A 24,543-nucleotide genomic window follows, 5' to 3' on the forward strand; every position below is an offset into this window, starting at 1 on the left:
CAGGATATTTTCCAAACACCGAGCTATGAAGTTTAAAAATGCACTCCAGAAATAATGCATGGCATACCAGAATTCACCCTTTCATTATGGTTGAAATTTTCAGCAGTGTCATCAGCAAAAAGCAACCTACAGGTGACAAAAATATGTGACCAGACTAGGAAATCCCCAGAGCCACAGAAGAGATTTCGGGAAAGTGCAATACAACAAGAACTACTGAGTTTCCAAGCCTCTCTCTGCCCAGCTGTGAACTGATTGTTTCTAATTTGGTGCCTATCAGAGATGGAGTCAAGTTTTAATTTCTCCCTAGAGTGATCCACAACTCCCTGCAATTCTACCACAGATAGTTCACTGTACCATCAGAAAATGCATGGCCATGAATACAATCATATGAATCATATTTAAATATACACTGCAAGCCTGGAATGCCCCCGTGTGAAAAGATACGTATAGACTCTAATTTCTAACACTCGCAAAATGGGCCATTTCATGAGACATGCCGGCTTTCAATTCATCTAATAACATGGATTAGAAAGAGGTCATGTTGAAGAGGAACATCGTTTGTGGGTAAATTCCATCGGCATGGTGCAATCCTTGCAGGTGATACGGTGTTCTGCTGGGGTTTTAAGTAGGTCCGCTGTGAATAATAGCCCACCTTTCCCAAATGAAGGATTCCATCCATCTTACCTGGTGGCCCTGATGCATAGACTACACACACCAAATGCAAACCACAGTGGAAATGGTTGTGGGCAATCTAAGAAAAAAAAAATGAGGCCACATTTGCAGCTGATCTGAACGTGTCGGGGGCCAGTTGGGACTCACCTGTTTTCCGAGCCAGCCGATTTCTTCTGACAAACGATGACAGCTGGTGCATACTTCCCAGTATAATCCGTGCGCTCCTTGACATCCCAAATGGAAGGGCTGCTGGCTCGGACGCCGATGATGTTCACGCCTTTCTTCACCTTTGCCCTGTTGGAGACAGTAAGTGTGGGTCTGAGTCAGCTCTAGGGAATCCCCGGGTCATGCCGGTTCTGGAACACGGGAGCTTAATTGCTCACCGCTGCCTTGCAGGTGTAAGCTTACAAATTTGCAGTCGCCTTCCAATCCATCTGCCCTATTTTTTTCAGTGATTCCTACCTTTAATAAAGAGTTACAGTATACTGACAGCCAGCAAACATTAGATACACAAAGAAATAGAGTATCGTTGCACCCGCTTGTATCTTTAAGTAAAGCCAGCGCCAAACACAAACACGACACCACCTGGAGACCTTCGCCTGGCAACACTAAATCGAAAAAGGCAATGAACTAAAAGTGCAAACGCAAAGATTGTAAGAAGAATGCACATTCACTGAATGCCAGGCACTGAGGGGCATTTGTCTGTATTATCTAATCTTCCTAGCAAGGTTCCCAGCTTAAAATGAGGACGCCGAGGTTCAGATAGGGTGAGGATTAATGATGGCCTCAAGTGATCCGCCCGCCTCAGCCTCCCAAAGTGGGAGCTGCCGCACCCAGCCCTGCTTCCATTTTATGGTCTTGTCTTCTTACTGTATGATTTATATTCCTTATGTTCCTTCCAATTCAAGTTTCTAAAAGAAACGTAGAATAATGAAATCCCGTCTCTACTAAAAATACAAAAATGATTTGGTGGTGTGACCCTGTAGTTCTGGCTACTTGGGAGGCTGAGGTGGGAAGATCACTTGAGCCTGGGAGGCGAAGGCTGCAGTGAGCCAAGACTGACCCACAGCACTCCAGCCTGGGTGACAGGGTGAGATCCTGTCTCAAAAGTAAAATAATAATACATAAAATATAACATAAATGCAAACAGTTTGATTTTGATTTACAAGCTGGCCTAGAAGTTTGAAAAAAATGTTTCCTACTCTGTTTTTTTCTCTTAGTCCCTCAGTGGAAAATAGGAAAAGTCTTGAAGTGGAAGGACCAAGGAGAACCTGGAGCACTTTGCTGGTACCTGGGCAGAAGACGATGGGGGAGTGGCCGTCTTGGAGCTACTCCAGACTTGTAAGCATCGTGCCTATGCAAACACACAGGCAAGGCAGTGGAGCCAGAGCCTACACCTCAAAACCCCTCTCTGCTGTGCTAGAGGAGAAAGTGAAACCGCCACCTGCTATTCATATGAGGGACAGGTCGGGCGTGGTGGCTCACGCCTGTAATCTCCGCATTTTGGGGGGGCCGAGGTGGGCAGATAACCTGAGGTTGGGGGTTCCAGACCAGTCTGACCAACATGGAGAAATCTCATCTCTACTAAAAATACAAAATTAGCTGGGTGTGGTGGCCCATGCCTGTAATTCCAGCTACTCAGGAGGCTGAGACAGGAGAATCGCTTGAACCTGGGAGGCAGAGGTTGAGGTGAGCCGAGATTGCCCCACTGCACCCAGCCTGAGCAACAACAGAAAAACTGTGTATGTATGTGTGTGTATATATATACATATATAATTATTTATATACATACATACATATAAATACATATACATATATATATGACTAGGGGAAGATGACACTCACAGAACCAGGGCTTCAAGAAAGAGCAGGACATATCTGTCCCTAACACCAAGAACACGCTTTCCCATGGAAACAATTTGAAAACCTAGTGTGCAGAAAAGAGCTGAGGCCGCAGGCTTGAGACTGCCCTCCTTAGGAAAGCCTGCTTGCAAGGGTGTCTGGGAGCCTGGGTGTTGGGAATGTTCCCTCCCATTTCATGGTCAGAGGGGCTCATGGTGCCTAGATTGTGCAAACCGCGTGGTTTATGCTGGACACCTGGTCGTCTTCTGGGAGTGTGTAATGTTGGTACGTGCCAGGCAAAGGGGGCCCCTAGGAGCAGTTTCCAGTGAAAACCGTGAACTCCTGGGCTCAGGTGAGCTGCCCTGGCAGTGCTGTCACAGCCATTTGCTGGAGGAATTGGAGGAATTAAGGCATCCTGCGTGACTCCATGGGGAGAGAGTTCCTGGGAGCCTGGTCCCCTCTCTGTGCCTTTTCCCTCTGCAGACTGTGCTGGGCGTTCCTTTGCTAATGCATCGTAGCAGTGATTCTGACCACTTGCTGAGTCCTGTGAGTTCTGGTGACTCGATGGACCTGGGGGTGGACTTAGGAACCCCCAGCACACATACTGACTCGGCTAGTCCACAAAGAGAGAAAGAATTGCTCCTGAGGTGTGGTCCTAGCGCAAAAGTTAGCATTTTTAGAAAATGATCATCATGGGTAACATTATTTCTGTGGGGGAAAAAAATACATGTTTTATGTTTTAAATAATCATTGTGCATGCAAACACTTTGAACACAGTCATTTATAAATTGGGAATTGCAGGCAGACGCCAAAAAGCCTTCTGACCTTTCTGGATACTCAGGTGAGACACTCAGCAAATAGTTACAATTCCTGCCTTGCAGAAACTCATTCAAATTGTAGGCAACAAAGATGCGGCAGCAAACAAAAGTACAGTCCGCTGTGGACAGCTACTGTTATATCAGGAGAATTCTAAAGGCTGTCCCAATTACTGTGCAGTGGAATTTTATTGAATCCACATTGCTTTAAATAAATAGGTCATCAACCTGGCTGTGACAACCTTTTCATTATACAGGAGATATCAGTACAGAGGCCTTTTCTGATATATAATGGGCCTATATTTTTCTGAAATTTTATTCATAAGTAGGCTATTTGGAATTCAGATGATGTTTCTCCAATGAATCCTTTTCAAGTTCTTAAGAAAGGACACAGTGGCTTGTTTAACTCGAGAAGTATCCAACATTTGCTGCTAATAATTCTGTAGCTACATGAAGCTATTATCTGTAGCATTCTTTCTGCGAAAACGTTTTTTCCTAGAATTTTATACAGGACCCTGGGAATTGTCTTTCATAGACGCAGAACACTTTCATCATAGAAGACGCATTTCTAGGGCATGCTTTAGATGTTTGGAACTGGGGAAGGCATACCCGCTCAAGAGGTACCTTTGTGTGTGAACATGAAGTGGAATGTACGCAATAAACTGGATAGTCATTCTTTGGAGATGTGGACACAGTGGTGTGTGTTGGGCTAATAATTTTGAAGCACTAGTCTCAGGAGCTGTCAGTGGCACCATTTGGAACCATTAAGGTAGTTCCTAGAACGCATGCCGCTGGGCTTCGCTGGATCTGAAGCAAATGCTGATTTCTTCCTTTGTTTATGACAACTGAGTTACTTACATTCATTAATGGAAGTTTTAGAACCTACTTGTGGTTCAATAAATACAGGTTACACTGACAGCCTCATTACACAGAGATAAACATAGCACTTGATTTCTGAAGATACTTTGCTGTAAATGTATTCTTAATAATATATCTACCACGGCGATGGGGAAAAAGCCGTAAATTTTCCCATAGTATGCACATGCACTGTGACTTGGTATAAACAAAACCTGCTTGGGCTTAAGGGTATATTGTGTTTTTAAAACATAACAGGGCAACAGAGTATATAATATATATCCAAAAATTTGTGTATACATATATGTATACATAATGTATAATATGTATATACATCACACACACACACACACACACACACACAGCTTCAAGTACAGTATCCGGGGTTCAGAAATGTACACACAGCTTCAAGTACAGTATCCGGGGTTCAGAAATGTGGCACACAATTGTTGCTTTTGCTCTCCATACCCAACCTCCCCTTTCCTGGGTAGCAGCGTCTGGATTTTGTTTATGTGACCCACCCCTCTGCCATTCTGTACTACCGTGGTGGATTTGTAAGTCAAGAGCTTCTCTCTCTAGTCCTGGACAAGGGGTGGACACATGACCTAAGCCAGTCCAGCTGAAAGATTCTCTCTGGAATATAATCTTGAACAGAGACACAGCAAATAAAAAAGTTTAAGGGAAATTCACCCACTCTTGTGGCCCTGGTACAACTGTCTATTGCTTCTTCCTTCGCTCTGGTTTGCAGGAATTAACACAGCTAACATTTCTGAATCTGGTTCTCAGCCTTTCCTTTAGGCACATGAAATATTCCCCATCCTCCCATCCAGTCCCTTCTTCTTTAATGTAGCCTGAGTTATTTATTATCATTTCCAATTATATAACAAGGGGAGGCTAAGACTCAGTGACTTCAAGAACAAGGACGTGTATTTCTTCCTCCTGTGAAAATCCATGGCTGGTAATTCAGGTTGTTGAGTGGCTCTGTTCCATTCAGTCATTCAGGGATCAAGGCTTAAGGCATCTATACCGTTTTTAATCTATAACTTCGACTGTCTCTGTGCTCATGACCATCCCAGCCAAGGCGAAGAGGAAAGAGCAGTAGAGCAGAGCCAGGGATTTCCCCTTAAGCAGGGGAGGTGGGCATTGCATGCCCAAACTCACTCACCTTCCTAGTTTCCTGGCCATACCTGGCTGCAAGAGCAGTGAGTGCTGGGAAGTCAGTCTTCACCTGGACAGCCGTATCCCCACTGTGACCCTGTCACTATGGTGGAAAGAGAGATGGGTTTAGATGGAGGTCTGCATCTCCCTCCACCACAACACCAGGGGCTCCCACTGATGGGAGGTGTCAGCTCCTAAAGACTATGAATTTGAGTTCATTCCTCAAATCACTGTATGCAGAGGCTTAGGCTGATGGCAACGTTGCCCCAAAGAGAAACTTCCGACTTATGCAGTCTTGTCAGTGGAAGCGTTCTTAGTATGCAACCTGAATACAGGCACATTCATTTATGAATTTCACACTGGGGCCATTGAACTAATACAAATGCGTACTAACTATAAAGAATGCATAGAGACAGAAAACAGAATTGATGAGATAAAAGTGGGACAAAAGGGAATTTCAGTGTTTTCTTCTTTCGCGAGATTTATTGAAGGTATGTGTGTGTGTGTGTGTGTGTGTGCGTGCGGGCGTGTGTGTGTGTGTGTGTGTGTGTTGTTAGGAAAAAAATGAAAGAAAAGGAGAGCAAAGAGAGAAGGGCAGGAAGGGAAGTTATGCTATACAGAATTCAAAGCCCAAGAAGAGACATGTGAATTGTAAATCTCTGGCTCTTTGTTTATAATAAACAAAGTTCTGTTAGAAACTATTATTGGCTAATTAGATATCGGCAGGCTAATAGTGGCCTTAATCAATAACTGACTGTAGAATTCTAGGGAATTGAAGGAAGGAAGACAGGAAGAGATCCAAACTTCTGGACTGCTTCTCTCACTTCTGAAATGAAAAATCTGTCCACATGTTTCTCCCCAAGAGATTCGCGTGGTCACATAGTCTCCCAGTGCCAGGTCTCTGAGGAGATCAAATCCTGGCAAAATCTGGTATCTCCATTGAAGAGTCCCATCTAGGCTCAAACTTTGGAACAATACAGAGTGTGCACCCACTGAAGGGTGCCACACTCGTCCACATGTAGACTTGGTGATGGGATTCCTCACAATTAATTGATGGAAACGTGCCCTTTTGGGCCACAGCAAAGCTTTTCTGAATTGCTCCTTGTCTCCTTACTTATTTTCTCTCATTAATAGTGACACAGCATAAAATAAGCTTCATTTTTTATAGGTAGCAGCTATATTAACGTATTTTGCCGTCAGTCTTTGCTTCTAATTTCCATTTGATCTGAAAAAAATTTATGGCAACACCACTTTCCACTAAATGTACATGTTGATACAGCACATAACATTTTGCTCATTTGATGAACCACTTCCAGCCCCATCTGGACGTCTCGGCCCTGCCCTGGACAACACTGACTTGGCTATGCCTGCTTACGGTGCAACTATGAGTATTTTGGGAATCATGAGCCACTTTTCACTTTGGGAAACACTGGTCCCCTCTTTCCCTCACTGGAATATACTTTGCTAACTCTCCTTACTTTGTGACTATTCCACTCTAGGAAGTTAAAGACCAACAGTGATGCAGAAGAAAGAGCTGAGCCTAATTAAAGTAACAATCTAAATGACACGGTTCCAACTTCTTCGTCACGTACTCCTATCAGTAAAAATACCTTCCTATGAAACCTTTACATAGGTCTTTATGTTCCTAAACTTTACAGCTGAGCCATTGGTTGGACTATTGAAATAATGTGTGCTATAAAATATACATACAAATAAAATTTTTAAATGTTGAGATTAAAATAATAAGTTGTCAAGTCCTGATTTTATTTCATCCTCCAATGAGTCATTTTGCATACCCCTTAGGATGTGCTCACCCCACATTCAAGGAGACCACTTTAATCCCCTAGGCCCTTTAGTTCCCAAGAATGGGGTGGATGACACACACAGCAGCAGTTGTGTTACAGGAAGCTCATGAAGAAATGCTCTTGTGTCCGTTTGTTGAGGATGACGGTTTCTAGGTTCATCCATGTCTCTACAAAGGACATGAACTCGTCGTTTTTTACGGCTGCATAGTACCAAACACCGCACTTTTTCACTCATAGGCGCGTGACGAACAATGAGAACACTTGGGCACAGGGAAGGGAACACTCACTGGGGTAGGAGGGGGGGTGGAGGGGAGGAGAGGGGAGGGACAGTGGGGGAGGTAGGAAGGATGGGGATGGAGAAATGCCTGATGTAGGCAATGAGGGGATGGAGAGAGCAAACCACCATGGCATGTATGTACCTATGTAACAATCCTGCAGGATGCAGGGTGTGCACATGCACCCCAGAGCCCAAGGTACAATTTTTAAAAATCCAGCTTTGTTCGACAACGACAACCACAAAAATAAAAAATAAATAAATAAAAAAGAAACATTCACATGGAGCTTAAATGCTGCTGCCAGCCCTGTCTGTTCACATCTTCACCTGTATGAGGAAATCTGGTTTCCCACTGCCATTTTGCTGGGTAAAGTTAAATTTAGAAGAAAGAGCCGTGACTTCCATGCAACCAATTTTTGCTATCTTGCTAACCGTGAGGCATTCAAAGGCTCTAGATGAACATGAGGAAGTAGAGAATAGTCTGAGGAGATGAAAGAGAACAGGAATTGGTTCATAGAAGAAAGGGGGGTCTCCACACCCCACAGGGAGAAGCCAAGAAAGGGAAGCGTGGAGATACAACCTCCACTGAACTCAGGGCAAAAGATGAGACCAGTTTTCAGTAACTGGTGGATTAACTGAACATTAAAAAGCCCTGGCAGGCCTGGCGCGGTGGCTCACGCCGGTAATCCCAACACTTTAGGAGGCCAAGGTGGGCAGATCACGAGGTCAGGAGATGGAGTCCATCCTGGCCAACATGGTGAAACTCCATCGCTACTAAAACACACAAAAATTAGCTGGACGTGGTGGCTCGCATCTGTAGTCCTAGCTTCTTGGGAGGCAGGATAATTGCTTGAACCTGGGAGGCGGAGGTTGCAGTGAGCCGAGGTCGCGCCACTGCACTCCAGCTTGGTGCCTGGCAACAGAGCGAGACTCTAAAAAAAAAAAAGAAAAAAGCCCCAGCAGCAAAGCTCAACCTGTCATTAATTAGGAAGCACAAAATACACTAACATTGACAACTCAAACTGTAGAGTCCTGGCCTCACCTACAGGGCACGCAGGCCAGGTGCTGCCAAAGACAAATCTTGACTTTTATGTGAAATTCCAAAATTTTAAGACGCTGTCCAGGACAATCAGACACCTAAAGATTTAAAGCAGAGCAATGCCATCTGTCACTTCTGAGATTTACGTTAGCAATAAATGATGAAGCTAAATATCTTTAGAATGAATGAATGCCTGAATCATCAGATATGCACAAAGATATAAGGAAGAAAATCAAAAAATTAGAAACACCTGAAGTTCCATTACTTGACACCTAAGTTATCCATAATTTAGTCATCATTCTTCTGTGTACATTTCTACACCCAATCTATAATTTTATATAAATATGATCACGCCTGTGGCTACCATATGGCCATACAACTTGTGACTGGCCAACCCCAGGAGGCTCTATTCATCTCGAGTATGATATAAACGGGGCCTCATATGGTGGAGCAGTGCACAACCTGCACAGCTGTGCCCGGTAGATGTGATGACAGCAGTCCCAGTTTATCCTTGGAGGATACCTTCCAAGATCCCCAGTGGATGTATAAAACCATGGACAGCACTAAACCCTACATATACTATGTTGTTTTCTGCTCAGGCCTATGATAAAGTTTAGTTTATAAATTAGACACAGGAGGAGATTAACAGTAATCACTAAGAATAAAATAGAACGATTAGGAAAATATACTGCAATGCAAGTCTCGGCAACGTGGTTTCTCTCTCAGAATATCTTCCTGCACTGCATGCACTCTTTTTCTTATGACAACGATGACAAAGAATAAAGTTTCTGCATAACGAGATAAAGGGAGGTGGATGGCGCAGTCACCGAGATGCAGCATTTGGCTACTAGTGGCCTCTGGTGATGGGTCAGGAGAGCATCCTCTCCTGCAGGTGACCCTGGAGCATCAGGTGTTGATGTCGATGGCTGGGTGTCAGGAGGAGACCATGTTGGTGACGAGGGGGTGGGGCGAGCAGGTGTCGCATGCAGGGGGGTTGCATGTGTAGGATAAAGGAATGGCTCATGTCCCAGGAGAGCTGGGGTGGGATGGCAGAGAGTTCATCACACCCCTCAGAATGACACGGAATTTAAACTTGTGAAGTGTTTATTTCTATTTCTGGATCTTTTTTTTTGGAGACAGAATCTTACTCTGTCACCTGGGCTGGAGTACAGTGGCACGATCTAAATTCACTGCAACCTCTGCATTCCAGGCTCCAGTGTCCTCCCAGCTCAGCTTCCCCAGTAGCTGGGACCACAGGTGTGAGCCACCACATCTGACAATTTTGTTTTCTTTTTTTTTCTTTGTCTTTCTTTTTTTCTCAGCACAGACGAGATTTCACCATGTTGCCCAGATTGATCTCAGACCCCTGGGCTCAAGCGATCTGCTTGCCTCAGCCTCTCAAAGCATTGAGATTACAGGCGTGATGAGCCAACACACCCAGCCTGGAATTTTCCATGTAATGTTTTTGGACCGCAGAAAGCAAAACCTTGGATTAAAGGAGACTACTGTATATTAAACATGCTGCTTTGATCACAGGTCATCCTGGTGTCTTTTCTCTACCAGCTCAGGAGACAAAACAGGTAGAAGCCAGAAATGGGCTGGCCACCTGCCAACTCAGGGGAGCCCACAGGGAAGAATGATCAAAAGCACAGAGCAAGTGCCACGGCCCAGAGGGTGAGCCACATGAGCAGGTGCCATGGCACAGAGGGCGAGCCACGTGAACAGGTGCCACAGCACAGAGGGTGAGCCATGTATAGTGTCAATTCTCTGGCCAGGCCGGCTGCTGGCTCTGGGGACCTCCTGTTTCTCCTGAAGTACATTTGAATCTACTCATTTCGCTCCATTAAGCCTGGTCTGTGGGTTTTTTGTTTGTTTGTTTGTTTTGCCAGCACAGATGTTCAATGGCTTTCAAAAGCCATCTTAGAACTACATGGTTTCTGCACATCATCTTTAGTCCTTCCAAGTAGCTGGTTTCCCTCCTGACAGTCAGTGCATGAGAAGGGTCCCCAAGGCCAGGCGTTCCCTATGGGTGCTAGTTCAGGACACATGTGGGATGAGTAGAAATAGGGCAGAAGGGGTGCACACCAGCCAGGAGCTGTGCCAGTGCAACAGACAGAGACACCAGCCTCACCAGGAGCTGTGCCAGGGCGACGGGTAGGGACATTGGCTGTTAGAGGCTCTGATGCTGGCAGCTCCACCCCCACCACTAAAAATAAGCAAATAATAAGCAGTGGCTATACAGGACTGAAGTGAGTAATTTGAGGGGAGTAAATAACACCTGCCTCTGAGTGGGTGTGTTCATTCACTGATTCATTCAACAGATACTTTTTAAAAAATATATATATATTGAGACAGAGTCCTGTTCTGTCTCCCAGGCTGGAGTGCTGTGGTGCTATCTCTGCTCACTGCAACCTCCACCTCCCTGGTTCAAGCAATTCTCATGCCTCAGTCTCCCGAGTAGCTGGGATTACAAGTGTGTGCCATGGCAGCCAGCTACTTTTGTGTATTTTTAGTAGAGATGTGGTTTCGCTATGCCGGCCAGGTTGGTCTCAAACTCCCAGCCTCAAGTGATCCACCTGCTGCCTTGGCCTCCTAAAGTGCTGGGATTACAGGTGTGAGCCACCATGCCAGCCTCATTCCATATTTACTTTTTTTTTTGTAGAGGTTGCGGTCTCACTATGCTGCCCGGGCTGGTCTCCAACTCCTGGCTTCAAGGAACCCTCCTGCCTTGACCTCCCAAAGTGCTGGGATTACAGGCATGAGCCATCACCGTGCCCTGCCTCATTCAATGAATACTTGTTGAGTGCTCCCTCTTTGCAGATACTCCACACAGTGGATATGCAGGTGAGAAGAAACATCCATTTTCTATTGTCATGGAGCTCACATTCCGGTGGGAGAGACAGAGCACATGCATGCACATAAGCTCCATGAAGAAAACAAAGCAAAGCAAGAGGTCAGAGGGCGCAGTGCGAGGAGAGGCTACTTAGAACAACTTACTTATGACATGTTTCTGAAAAATGGTAAAGCCCGGGAGGAACGCATGTAGCAGGCAGAAGGCAAATATACAGACATACGTAGATGCCTTTGATGTCTGATTTGCCCTCTGCCTAACGTGCGAGTGGAGAGAAGGACCCTCCTTGTTCCTGGGGAGCACAGACTACACCCGACAGTCAAGGGGGTTATTTCACTATTTTACAAATTGTCATGTGGGAACATGGGCGCATAGGAATGATTACGGCTCCATGCAGACCAGGTTTTCTCACCTGCAAAAACAAAACTTTGATAGAGACTGCGCCCCTCAACACACCGTCCCAGAAGTGGATGGCTGAGTTGGGAGGGCATGGCAAGGGACGGTAGAGGGGGCTGCATTTGTTCACCGCCGTTTCTAGAAAGACAGAGCAAACCGTTTACGTCACTGATACTAAGCCGCACACGAGAACACGTGCTGGACTGAGCACGTGTCCACGGCTGGAATGTGACGGTCTCCTATCCCGGGGTCGTCGAATAAACAGGAAGACATGCCAGAGCCGAGCCCCGCTCCTTGTTGCACAGAGTGGACCCTAAGCCATGTCCAGTCCTTAACATGGTGTCTGCCAGAACATGGATGGTGGCTATGATGATGATGATGGTTTTTATTATTTTCTTTTTCTTTTTTTAGTGTTAAAGTTCTGGGACACGTGCAGAACGTGCACGTTTGTTTCATAGGTGTACACGTGCCATGGTGGTTGGCTGCATCCGTCACCCCGTCATCTATGTTAAGTATTTCTCCTAATGCCATCCCTCCCCTATCCCCCGATTCCCTGCTATCCCTCCCCTATCCCCTCACCCCCCCAAAGGCCCTGGTGTGTGATGTTCCCCTCCCTGTGTCCTTGTGTTCTCATTGTTCAACACCCACTTATGAGTGAGAACATACGGCATTTGGTTTTCTGTTCTATCAGTTTGCTGAGAATGATGGTTTCCAGCTTTATCCATGTCCCTGAAAGGATATGAACCATATGATGATTATTACCATTATCTTCTTTGTTTCATAGAAACCTGGATGCCTGGCTATCTGAATAAATGTTTACCCTTTTTCCATCTCACCCATGCAATAATCACTAACGAAAGCCCTGATTCTTCTTAAAAAAAAGAAAAAAAAAAAAAGAAAAACAAAACAAAAAGAAATAAAACATAATCCTTGCCCTCCAATGGGAGGTATCAGATGTGGGCTCAAAGTTCCAATGAGCCTCATAAGCTCCAAATGTAGCCAAGTCAATCATCTCTGCAGAGCCAGCAGGGCACATGCTCGCAGACAAGCAGCCGGGGGGTCTCGAGCACCCACTGCTTCAGAACGCTCTGCTAACTTCCATGTTCCCAGGGCTTCACAATTCATGGGGGGGCTGAGAAGTGTCTGCTTTTCGGGGTTTAGGCTAAGACTTAATTTTATTGTTTGTTAGGAACCACAACCCTCTAATTTCATTAGATTACATAATTGGACTCCATTGCTATTTTCTTAGCCTTCGTGGTTACCAGTGTTTTCAAGAAATCGCTTAAATATACTTCTTTAATTAAAGAAAGCATTTCTAAATCAAAAGTGGAACTACGGTTAATAAATGTAAATTCTTGGGGATGTCTTTTGGGAGGTTCTTAATTTTTTATTAATAATTTTTCATTGAAAAATCGTAGAGGAATGTTATAAATATTCAAATGGCATGAATAGTTCCTCCTGCTACAGAGGTCTATCAGAAAAAGTTCCTCTTGCTACAGAGGTCTGTCTTTAAGCTTCTCCTGTGTTTAGTGGGATGTTTTCTGAGAGATTAACATGTTTAGATATGTGGATTTAAAAGATACATATATAAATGACAACACACTGTATACACAGTTATACCATATATACGTATATCTAGGTATATACATAATACACACACACATATACGTACACACACACAGGTATGAACTGCACAGTGTTTCAGTCATCAATTAACTGTGTGTACAATGATGGTCCCACAGGATTATAATATCGTATTTTTACTGTACCTTTTCTATGTTTAGATATGTTTAGACACACAGATATTTACCACTGTGTTACAGTTACCTATAGTTTAGAACAGTCACATGCTGAATAGGTTTGTAGCCTAGAGCAATGGGCTATATATACCACACAGCCTAGGTGTGGAGTAGGCTATATCACCTAGATTGGTGTACACCATGCTGTTTGCAAACTGACAAAATCGCTTAATGACACATTTCTCAGAGTGTATCCCTGTCATTAAGCAATGCATGACAGTAGATAGATTAGATTAGATAGATGCGTGGATGGATGGATGGATGGATGGATGGACAGGTAGATGGATGGATGAGTGGGTGGGTGGGTGGATGGATGAGTGGGTAGGTGAATGGATGCATAGATGGATAGATGGATGAGTGGGTGGGTGGGTGGATGGATGAGTGGGTGGGTGAATGGATGCATAGATGGATAGATGGATGGATGAGTGGGTGGGTGAATGGATGGATGAGTGGGTGAGTGGGTGGATGGATGAGTGGGTGGGTAGGTGGATGGATGACTGGGTGGGTGGATGGATGCATAGATGGATAGATGGATGGATGAGTGGGTGGGTGGATGGATGGATGAGTGGGTGGGTGGGTGGATGGATGGATGGATGTTCCTCACCTTATGATGGGGTTACATTCCAATAAAATTCATTGTAAGCTGAAAATGTCATAAGTTGAAAATGCATGCTACACTCTATCTAGTGAGCCTGATGGCTTAGCCTGGCCTACCGTAAGCATGCCCAGGGTGCTTCTATTAGACTAAAGTTTGGCAAAATTATCTAACATGAAGCCTATTTTACAATAAAGTGTTGAATGCCTCATGTAATTTATTGAAAACTGTATTGAAAGTGAAAAACAGAATGGTGCTATGGGTGGTCCAAGTATGGTTTTCACTGAATGCTTATCACTTCTGCACCATCGTAAAATAATTATAAGTTGAACCACCGTAAGCCAATACCATCTGTATAAATATACATGTAAAAACATACCTTGGGAGTGTGTCTATGTAAAGCATTCATAGATGCACGGCATTCTTTTTTCTACTACGTACTAATCCACTGCGTATTAGGATTTGAGAAAAATCTACTTGACTGGTGCCCCTTGATGGACACAGAGGTGGTTCCTCATCTCTGATACACGACAAGTGCTTCAGGAAATTTCCATGTCCACGCAACTCTGCACACACACATATATATGCAGAATAAATTCCTAAAAAAGGAATTGCCGAGTCAAAAGAGATACATGTGTTCAATTTTTATAGAACCTGCAAAATTGACATTCGGAAAGATTCTACCCATGTTTAGATCCACTGACAGTGTCTTAAAGTCCTCGTTTTCTTCCGTTTTGATCTTTGCAATTCTGATGAACACAGTATTTCACTAAGTCTGAGTGGTATTGAACATTTTGTAACATACTTATATTTGAATATTTTTAAAAATTAAACAATCTGTTCAAATCCTTTGTCCATTTCTCTGTTGCTTTGTTAATCTTGTTTTTATTGTTTATTAGGAAATTGATTTGTAAGGAAAATTAATCCCTTGGTCCATTTGGAATTTGTTTTAGTGTGAAATAAGGATCCAGCGTTATCTTTTCCTGTATGGTTTTTAAAATCGCACTGTTTATTAAATGACTCATCCAGTACCTGCTGGCATAAATGCCATTGGTAAAATATCCTAAGTTTCTTTGTCTTATCAGCCTTATCTCTTGGACTGTGCACCTGCTTTTGTTAACCTGTCTGCGTTCTCATGCACCAGTCCCCAAATTCTTTAAACACAACAGCTTTTGACATATTTTAATATCTGGTAGGGCTACTTTCTTCCTATTGCGTCTTTATTTTCAGGAACATCCTAATGCCTTATATTTCAGCAAGAACCATTTCTGTTAGCACATTTTTAAAGGTAACCTTTCAGTTTGCAGAAAGAAAAGAAATGAAAAGAGAAAAACAAGAGAAAGAAGAAAGGGAAACTCATAGAAGACGATCAAAAGGTGCCTCCTGAAGCTTAAAAGTCACACTCGTCAGTCAATCATGGACGTGACAACCCACACTAGTCTCTCCGAGACTATAACTAGCAAATGTGTTGACACAGACATCAGGGTGACTCTGAGTCAGAACACCACACCGGCGGCCTCAGGAGAGCTTCCTTTACCACAGCTGCACCCCGGGGTGACCTGTGGTTCGCGTTGACAGTGGCATCCACTTTGGGAACAGCCTTGGCTCCATGCATCCGATGAGGCCGACCTCAGACAATGAGCTCTCTTCTTTCTGGTCACTGTGATTGGGTCTAAACATATTGACGAATCTTGGGAATTTTCCAGGAGCGACAAGAAAAGAATTGCCCCGTCCCTCCCAGCTTCCCCACTCCTGAGCTGCCTGAGAGAGCGTGAGATTTGATCTACTGCACCGTGGAGAGCTGAGCATGACGCCCGCCCACAGGAAGGCAGACAAGTCAAGTCCTGCTGGCACTGCGGCTCTGGTTTCAGCCATGCCAGAAGCAAGATCTGTGCCTCTTTTAGTTACAGGAGGCATCCAGTTTCCTCCCAGCCTACATTTTAAATGCTTGTTTAAATCATTTTAAGTTAGAATTTTTCCTTTTATTTTTCATTTATTTTTAATTTTTAATTTTAATTTTTATATTTATTTTCACTGTGGTAAGAAGAGCTCACATGAGAGCTATGCCTTCAACGCATCCTTAGCTGCACAGCAGAGTCTCGGTTATAAGCATGGCGCTGTGCCGCGGCTCCCTAGAGCCTGGGCGTCTTTCCTAACGAAGACTTCACGCCCACTGAACAGCGGCCCCCATTCCCCCATCCCTGCCTCTGGAAACCAACACGCTACTCTCTGCTTCCATGAATTTCACCATTTTCTGACACCATCGGCTGAAAGCATCCCTTTAGGTGTAGACAGTCAGCGTGATTTCTTTGTGTCTTTACAACTTCTGAGCCTTCTTACCCAAGTCCCCAGGTTACAGTGAAGTGGAAACAAAACTAAACGTTCATTCCCGCGGGTAGTTCCACGCGGGCGCAAACACTTGGTGTGACTCTTTCGGCAACTCCGTCTCTCAGAGTTGTCTCTCTTCTCTCCAGCAAGAGGACCAGGATGGTAAGGAGAAACAAGGTCTACATGCCAATCACAGCAGGAGGTGCGTGCCCAAGTGCCCTTGGACACATGCACTGTCCGTCCTCAGGTCATCTGAGCTGGCGTGGGGTTTGATCACCACAGGTGCAAGGGGACGCCCTGTTTGCATCTTCTCAGAAGCCAGTGGCCGGCGTCCCCTGAGGTGCCATTTGTGTCTTGGGATCCCCAAAGTCTGGTTAAGACTCCCACTGGCCTGACTGCCCCCTGTCCCCATGCCCAGGTCTTCTGCCCTGCAATCACAACCATCAATGTGCCTATTTTATTTAATAAATGTTTGTATAACCCTTGCCGTGTACCAAAAAAGCTTCACAAACATCCACTTGTTTTTTCTCATATGAGGTGAGTAACAACCTTAATTCATTTCTGAAACCCTGTTGCTAAATAAAATGCTATTGAAAATATATGTATGTGTATGTGTGTATATGATCCATGTTAATAGGAAAGATTATGATAGTTTCCATTTCAAATTGGCAGCATCCTAGACATTAGAAACCTAAGCTATACCTGCATTGTGCTTTAGAGCATGTAGATTACCATCGTCAAGCCCCAGTACCTCCCAGCAAGCAAGGAGAGGACCCACTTCAAGCTGGGATGTCATTTAAGAAGAAAGCTGTGGACATGGGTAGCTAGGAGTGTAAGGAGAATTTTGAAGACCTCTGAAAAGACATCTTTGCAAGCAGCTTAGAATTGTCTGCTTCCATACAGCATATTAATAAGCTAATTAGGATGTATGCAGGTTATGTTAGTTTCCTAGCCTTGCCACAACAAATTCCCATAAACTGGGTGGCATAAAACAAAAGGCATTTATTTTCTCACGGTTCAGGGGGCTGGACATCAGAAATCACTATCTTAGCGGGGCCAGGCTTCCTGGGAGGCTCAAGGGAAGAATCCTCTGGTCTCTGCCTCCAGCTTCTGGTGGGGGCCAGCGTTCCCTGGCACTCCTCACTCTGTGTAACATCACTCCCGTGTCTGCCTCCAGGGTTACGCAGCTCCCTTCCAGCATGTCTGTGCCTCCGTGGGGACTTCTTCTTTAACGTTTTTCTAGAGATGGGGTCTCCCTCTGTTGCCCAGCCTGGAGTGAAGTGGTTCAATCACAGGTCACTGCAGCCTCCAACTCCTGGACTCAAGTGTTCCTCCTGCCTCGGCCTCCCAAGGTGCTGGGATTACAGGAGTGAGCCACAGTGTCTGGTCACATGGCTTTTTCAACGGAATACTGGACCTTGGGTTTAGGGCCCACCCTAAGTAGGTGTGATCTCATCTTAACCTAAGTAAATCTCCAGAGAAGGTCACATTCACAGGTGCCAGGGATGAGGACATTTTCAGGGGCACAACTGAACCCACAACACCAGTCATGTCAGCGGGTTCTCAGCAAACTCCAGTGGGTAGCCTTTCATGGATGCAATTTCCACCCGAACACGGTGCACAACTAAAATGCGTTCTACAGGATGTTCTCCCACCAGAAAGTGTGAGATGAGTAAATGGCTTAAACCTGTAATGTTGAAATATCACTTCTCACAGTGTGCTTTTGGAGTGAAAAATCAATACCGTATTAAAACAGTCTTGTCTGAAAACTGGCATAACTTTGCAAGAGCTGTTACGAAAAGAAGTTTACCCCATGTTATACATTAAGTTCTTTGCAGCACAGAGAGGTTGAGTAGCTGGCTCCAGGTCACACAGCCAGTGGGTGGCTGACTCCAGGAGCTCTGATCTTCTACACTATGCTGTGCTGCTGCTTTGGGGTCTCTGCCGGCAAACGTGACAATTTGGCCCCATTTCCCTTCTCTTTACGGGGCACATGATATGTGGATACTGCCAGGCCACAGAGTAGACTCAGCCTCTGCTGATAGGAATTTAGATCTGGCTTCAATAAGCCCTGAGTATTTAGCTGTTGCTTAATTCACCCTTGTGGGGTAATTTCCTTCCAGCAATCAGATTACTTAGTGGGGGCCTGGCCTTGGGGTTCCTATCTCTCTCTCTGTCCCAGATTAGGCGCTCTGCCCCAGCAGGGGCATGGGAGACACTTCCTTCTCTGGGTGCTGGAGGCAGTCCGCAGCACTCTTCTGCCTCCCCTCTTCCCACAGTCCCTCGGGCCTGAATTTATGTCTGCAGAGCTGGGGTTTGATCTTCACAGATCCTGTTCTCCTCCTCCCTGCCTCTGGAGTACAATAAAATCTATTAATTTAACCTGCGAGGTCTCCCCTATGGTATATTAAAAAGGGAAGGGATATGAAGATTTTTCAAGATATTCTCCTCACATTCACACCGTAAAATCTGGCTTTCAAGTCAACTTTCCTGCTGAGGATGAAAATCCCATATTGGATCTTAGGACCCGGGTAATGGCCTATACTTTTTTCTTCGACTTCCTGCTGTACCACCAGTTATCCAACATCACAGAAGAGCCTGCGGAAACTCGCAAAGCTCCCACCTGAATTTGACACATGCCTCTTCAGCTCACATGTCACCTCACATCAAGGGGGTGGGAGGAAGTCAATCCTCCCTCCCACTCACCACCCAGGTGGATGGATGTGTTGGACTGTCCAGGAAGAAGATCGTTTACTCAGAAACGCAGAAGAGGAAGCACATTTCAGCATTCCAACAAATGACCTCCTTTCCCATTTTACAAACAAGAAAACAGACTTTTTTTAAAAGCTTGCAAAGACAATTTCCTTAGCTCACCAGAGTAGACTGCTGGACACGTGAAAGAAAGGAGCATCTCTGAAATTTTATAGCACTCGGCAGGTAAGACGACTGGTGAGAATTTTATCACCGTTTCCTCCAGAGGCACAGTAAGATTCACTTCTTGATATGGTTTGGCTGTGTCCCCACCCAAATTGCACCTTGAATTGTAGTTCCCATAATCCATGTCTTGTGGGAGGGACCCGGTGGGAGACAATTGAATCATGGGGGGGGTTCCCCCATACTGTTCTCGTGGTAGTGAATTCATCTCAGGAGATCTGATGGTTGGATAATGAGAAACCCCTTTGGCTTGGCTCTCCTTCTCTCTTGCCTGCCACCATGACTGTGAGGGCTTCCCAGCCATGTGGAACTGTCAGTCCATCAAACCTCTTTTTCTTTATAAATTACCCAGTCTCAGGTATGTCTTTATTAGCAGCATGAGAGTGGACTAATACACTTCCCCACTCACTTTGACTTTGGGTGGGGTCACGTGTCTTGCTCTGGCCAATCAACTGTGAGCTGAAGACCTGTGTGTCACCTTTGGTGGAAGCTAGAAGGGAGAAAGCTTTGTTATGTCATCTCTTCCTTCACCCCTGTGACCACAAATGTTCTAGGAGGTGCCTGCTCTGTTAGCCTATGCCCTTGCTGAGGACAATCTGAACAAGACCTCAGCAAGTCTGTAATGTGTGAGGGAAATAAATATTGGCAGCCTCCAAACATGAAGGTCCTCAGGTTACTTGTTCCCGCCACCGGACCTAGATAAACCGTGTCTTAGCAAAAACCTTCTCTGGCTCTCTCTCCTGTTAGGATACAAACTTACAAACTAAAAGCTGGAATAAGAATATGTGGATGTTTACCCAGCTCTCATTATATAAGAGACAAATTGGCCTGGTTGTCATGAGAATGATTAATTGACTAGAACAGATAATTTTCCAGATTCTAGAGCAAGCACTGGATGAAAAGGCAGAGGGCACATCTTATTTTTGACAAAGCGAATAATTATTCCATACTAATTTTTGTGTATATTTTTACACTGAAAAACCCTGAAAGAGCAACTTGTAGATTTTGTGGCTTCAGGAGCTAAAGGGGAGAATGAATTCCTCTGCCTTCACAACTGTGACATGGGATTTGTCTGACAAGGGACTCATCACTGTGTTCCCCTCTCGGATTGCCCCTCTGAGAAGGTTCTTTCTTCCATTCTTCCCAGCCTGTTGACTGACTCCCCAGCACAGCACCTGGCAGCCCACCCCAGGCCGCTCGTCTGTGGACGTTGTGTCTTGGCACCCAGAAGCCCACGTGTTCTAATGCAGTGATTTGTCGGCAGCAGCTGCTCCGCTCTGTACAACACTTAAGCAACCATTTCGCAGCCATTAGCAGTCTGCAGTAACGACCCTGGGTGGAAGCTAAGTGCTAACCTGGTTGTCAACCACAAAGAACACCAGGGAGGTGAAGACAGACGCTTTGATAAACACGGAGGGGCAGCTTGTACCTTCTAATTGATCGGTTTAAGTCTCCACTCAGCTTTCCTTTCGCCACTTCAGTCCACCTGGTGTCCAGCAGACATGGCGGATTGTATTTCCAGAGACGGCCACAATGGTATCCATCTCCTATGCCCTGCGCCCTTCCTCCCGACAAGCAGGAGCAGGAGGAAAGTATGCACCTGAGGTGGAGGTCATGCTATGAGGCTGTGAGCTCTGCCGTGAGAGGAAGATCAGCCTCCACCATCCTCTTGTAACGTTTGGAGCTCAGAGCCACCACTGAAGGAGTCCAAGGCTGCCATATTGTGAGGAAGCCCCATCACGAAGTAGCACCATGAGCCGGTCTGAAATCCCAGCAGGCGTCCCAGGGAAGAGCCAGCCTCAACCATCACACATTTGAAGTGGGCTTTCAGAGGATCCCAGGCTTCAGGGGTCTGCCAGCTCCAGGACTTCCTGGCTGAGGGCCCAACCACTGTGGAGGGCAGGCATCTACCCACTCTTGTCCTTTCCAGTTCCTGACCCACGGAGTCCAGGAGCGTAAGAAAAAGGTGGTTGTTTAGAGCATGAAGTCTGGGTGCTTTGTTATGCAGCCAGCAAACGTGGAACCGTGTTCTGAAGTGAAACTGGAGAGGCCTTACCTGCTGCCTGCCCTGGGTCTGCACAGAGGCCAGGCTGGGCTTGGGAAGGCAGCTCTCTCTCTCAGGAGTCATTAAATGGCAGTGCAGAGGCTGAATATGTCCCATGGATATTTTCCCTAATGTAATTTTACTCCATTTTGATCATTTGAGCCAATAATTTAAAATGAAGACATTTGCTTTTAAAAAAATTCAGATATTTGGCTTGTCTTGGAACATAATACAATAAGACTTGACCTACATACTTTAGTATAGCGCCAATCAGCTGGGAATGCCACCTTTAAACGGTCAATGACTTCTTCAATCTGTGCCAGTTCCCAGGATTCCCAGGGGCACCTCCAAACACAAACCTCTTTCTTGTACACACTGACTAATTCACTTCGCTGTATTACCTGCCTGTCTCCCTGAAGGTCAGAGTTGGGAGCCTCTGCTTCTGCCCTTAGAATTCACCAAGAGTCCAAAGTGCCTGAGTAACCACAGATTTTAACAGTTTGATTATCAGCCCCTGATATTAAAAAATAAAGAGAACTCAACATCCTCTGTTATTTTGGTTGGGATGAGGGATGCATCACCAGGAATGTGGCAAGTAGCATGCATGCACAAAAATGAAGGTGAGTCCTGAAGGTCCTTACACGTGGGGGAGGGGAGTCCTCTTCCGAGCGGAAGGTCCTTCTACATGGGGGAGAGAAAGGTCTTTCTTGCTCTAAATTCCTTCCTACAACATCAGGAAATAGTATGTGTGTTGGGCCTGAGAGTAAATGAGTAAGTTGTGTTCCAGAAGAAACATCACAAAGAAATGAGGGAGGTATATCCATGTGCTGTCTGGACAACACCAAGTCAAACCATTTAAATACACCGTATGCAGATCCGCAATTGAAGGACTGGATTTGCAACAAGAAAGTCTTTATATCTGTTTTCTTCCTTATTAAAATCTAGCATGTTGTCTACCTATGCATTTATTTCTATTGCCTATCATCAATCTGTTATCTATATATCGGCTTCCTACCTACTTATTAGCTATGTACCTAACATCTATTTGTTTACACCTGTTAGCTCACATCTACCTATGTTATCTATCAATCTCCCCAGCATCTATCCACCTCACATCTACCTACCTAGCATCTACCTGTCTGTTTATATTCGTTATCTATTATCTCTCTACATTATCATCTCTTACCTGTCATTTACTTAGCTACCTAGCATCTGTCTAGCTACATACCTACCTATTATCCATCTAGCCACTCTCTATCGGTTTACATCCATTTTCTATTATCTATCTATATTAGCTATTATCTATCTATCTATCAATCATAGCTAGTGACTCACTGTTCTCCAAGTATAAAGTGTCACCTTTTGATCCTGGCATTTCAGTTCATCCACGGTCCAGATCCAGCAACTACAGTACGTACGCCCCCATTCCGAGTCTACGGGAACAAGAAAGGTCATGCCACCCTCCGAGCCCCAGCCTTGCTGCTCTGACAGCATCCGCCCAAGCAGCTTCAGTTCCTCAACCTTTCAAGGCCGGGCGTTTCCCTTTCTGAGACTCCGAGAGCGTCTCACGTTTGCTCCAAATCCGTCTGCGTCACTGCTAGTGGCTCATCAGTCATGTTCTACTGGTCGTTCTCACCACTGCTGCCCCGATGCCCAGCTCTCCACTCTGCCACAGTGGCCGGTGCTCCCTGGCCATGCAAGCCCACCCTAGAGTCCTCAGGCTCTTCAACTGTGCTACGGTTGCCAGGCTCACCTTTCCCCTGCCCCCTTCCTCTCTGCTCTGTGCGTGTCTGTGCACACTGACAGTTCTGTGGTTTCCGTATGTAATATCTTCCCTGTGACAGGCACTCTTTTAGGAAAGACGCAAGAAGAAACCACCACATTGTCACTTAGAAGCACTGTTCATCTGTGCCTTCAGGCAATGACACTGACTCAGGGGTGGGATGGAAAACGTTTTGCAGCTGGTAGGGAGAGGGAGTGTGGATACAAGCCTGATTTCCATGGAAATTTCCTGCCAATTTCCATGGTGTAAATGTTCCCATCATGACTGTTTCCAAGCTCCCAACGTGACACCATTGACTGTGTCATTGGGAAGAGACGCACAAATTGGGCGCCCTCAAGCTCCAGCACGCCACTAACATCATCCTCCTTTTACCCCTCGATTTATCCATCTAGAAAGCCTGTCTATCCACAGCCCTCCTCCATTTTCCAGTTCACTGGCCATGCTATTTATGTTTCCTCACCATCATAGACACAACTCAAATTCTTTGCCCATGACGATGCTCAACCCCCACGTAAGTTAACACGAGTGGACTCCATGGGAGAAATGTCACTCTTCCCAAAATACGTCCAAAAGCCAGTGCGCATCTCAAAGGACACTCTCCAGGCTTTCTTGCCAGGTCTCTCCACAAAGCTTTGATTGCCCTTTAATCAATACTATCTAATTGGTCTTTCCTCAAAATGCAAGGTATAGTCCCAGGTTCCTCTCAACTAGGTATGTGTCAGAATTTGTCTTTTCCACACACCCCCTTATGAATATGTCCCTTCCACAGTTTCTATTCCTTAAAACAGTGGTGCTCACAGCTCATACTGCCTCATCACACCACTCTTTGGCCACACCAAGCCAGGGTTGGAGACCTCATCTGAGGACTGCCCTTACTCATCTGGCTGGTGGCCTGTGGACTGTGACGACAGCTCAGAATGTTTAATTAGATTTTGTTTCTTGGCCGGATGCGGTGGCTCATGCCTGTAATCCCAGTACTTTGGGAGGCTGAGGCGGGCAGATCAGGAGGTCAGGAGTTTGAGACCAGCCTGGCCAACATGGCAAAACCCCATCTCTACTAAAAATACAAAAAAATATAGCCTGCGTGTGCCTGTAATCCCAGCTACTCGGGAGACTAAGGCAGGAGAGGCAGAGGTTACAGTGAGCCGAGATTGCACCACTGCACTCCAGCCTGGGTGACAAGATCAAGACTCCGTCTCAAAAAAAAAAAAAGATTTTGTTTCTCCCAATAATTTGAACCAAAAGGCATTCAGGAAAGACACCAGGTGGTGGTGGGTTCTCCTGTGGAAAATTCGTGCAAGCGTGGCCTAGGATGGCCAGCCATCTGCAGGTGGAAGAGAAATGGGATGGAGA

At 45.4% G+C, this 24,543-nt stretch overlaps 1 protein-coding gene across 1 annotated transcript in view; it reads right to left on the reverse strand.

The window, feature by feature from the left end:
- Positions 1-24,543, reverse strand: part of TMEM132D (transmembrane protein 132D) — an 844,637-nt gene that overhangs the window by 467,910 nt on the left and 352,184 nt on the right. Inside the window, exon 3 of the mRNA XM_032244203.1 lies at positions 820-966. Within this exon, the coding sequence (XP_032100094.1) occupies positions 820-966 (147 nt within the window). The remainder of the gene's footprint in view (positions 1-819; positions 967-24,543) is intronic.

Source organism: Sapajus apella, unplaced genomic scaffold (assembly GCF_009761245.1).
Source record: "Sapajus apella isolate SASKATOON/1434 unplaced genomic scaffold, GSC_monkey_1.0 scaffold2, whole genome shotgun sequence".
Lineage (NCBI taxonomy): Eukaryota > Metazoa > Chordata > Mammalia > Primates > Cebidae > Sapajus > Sapajus apella.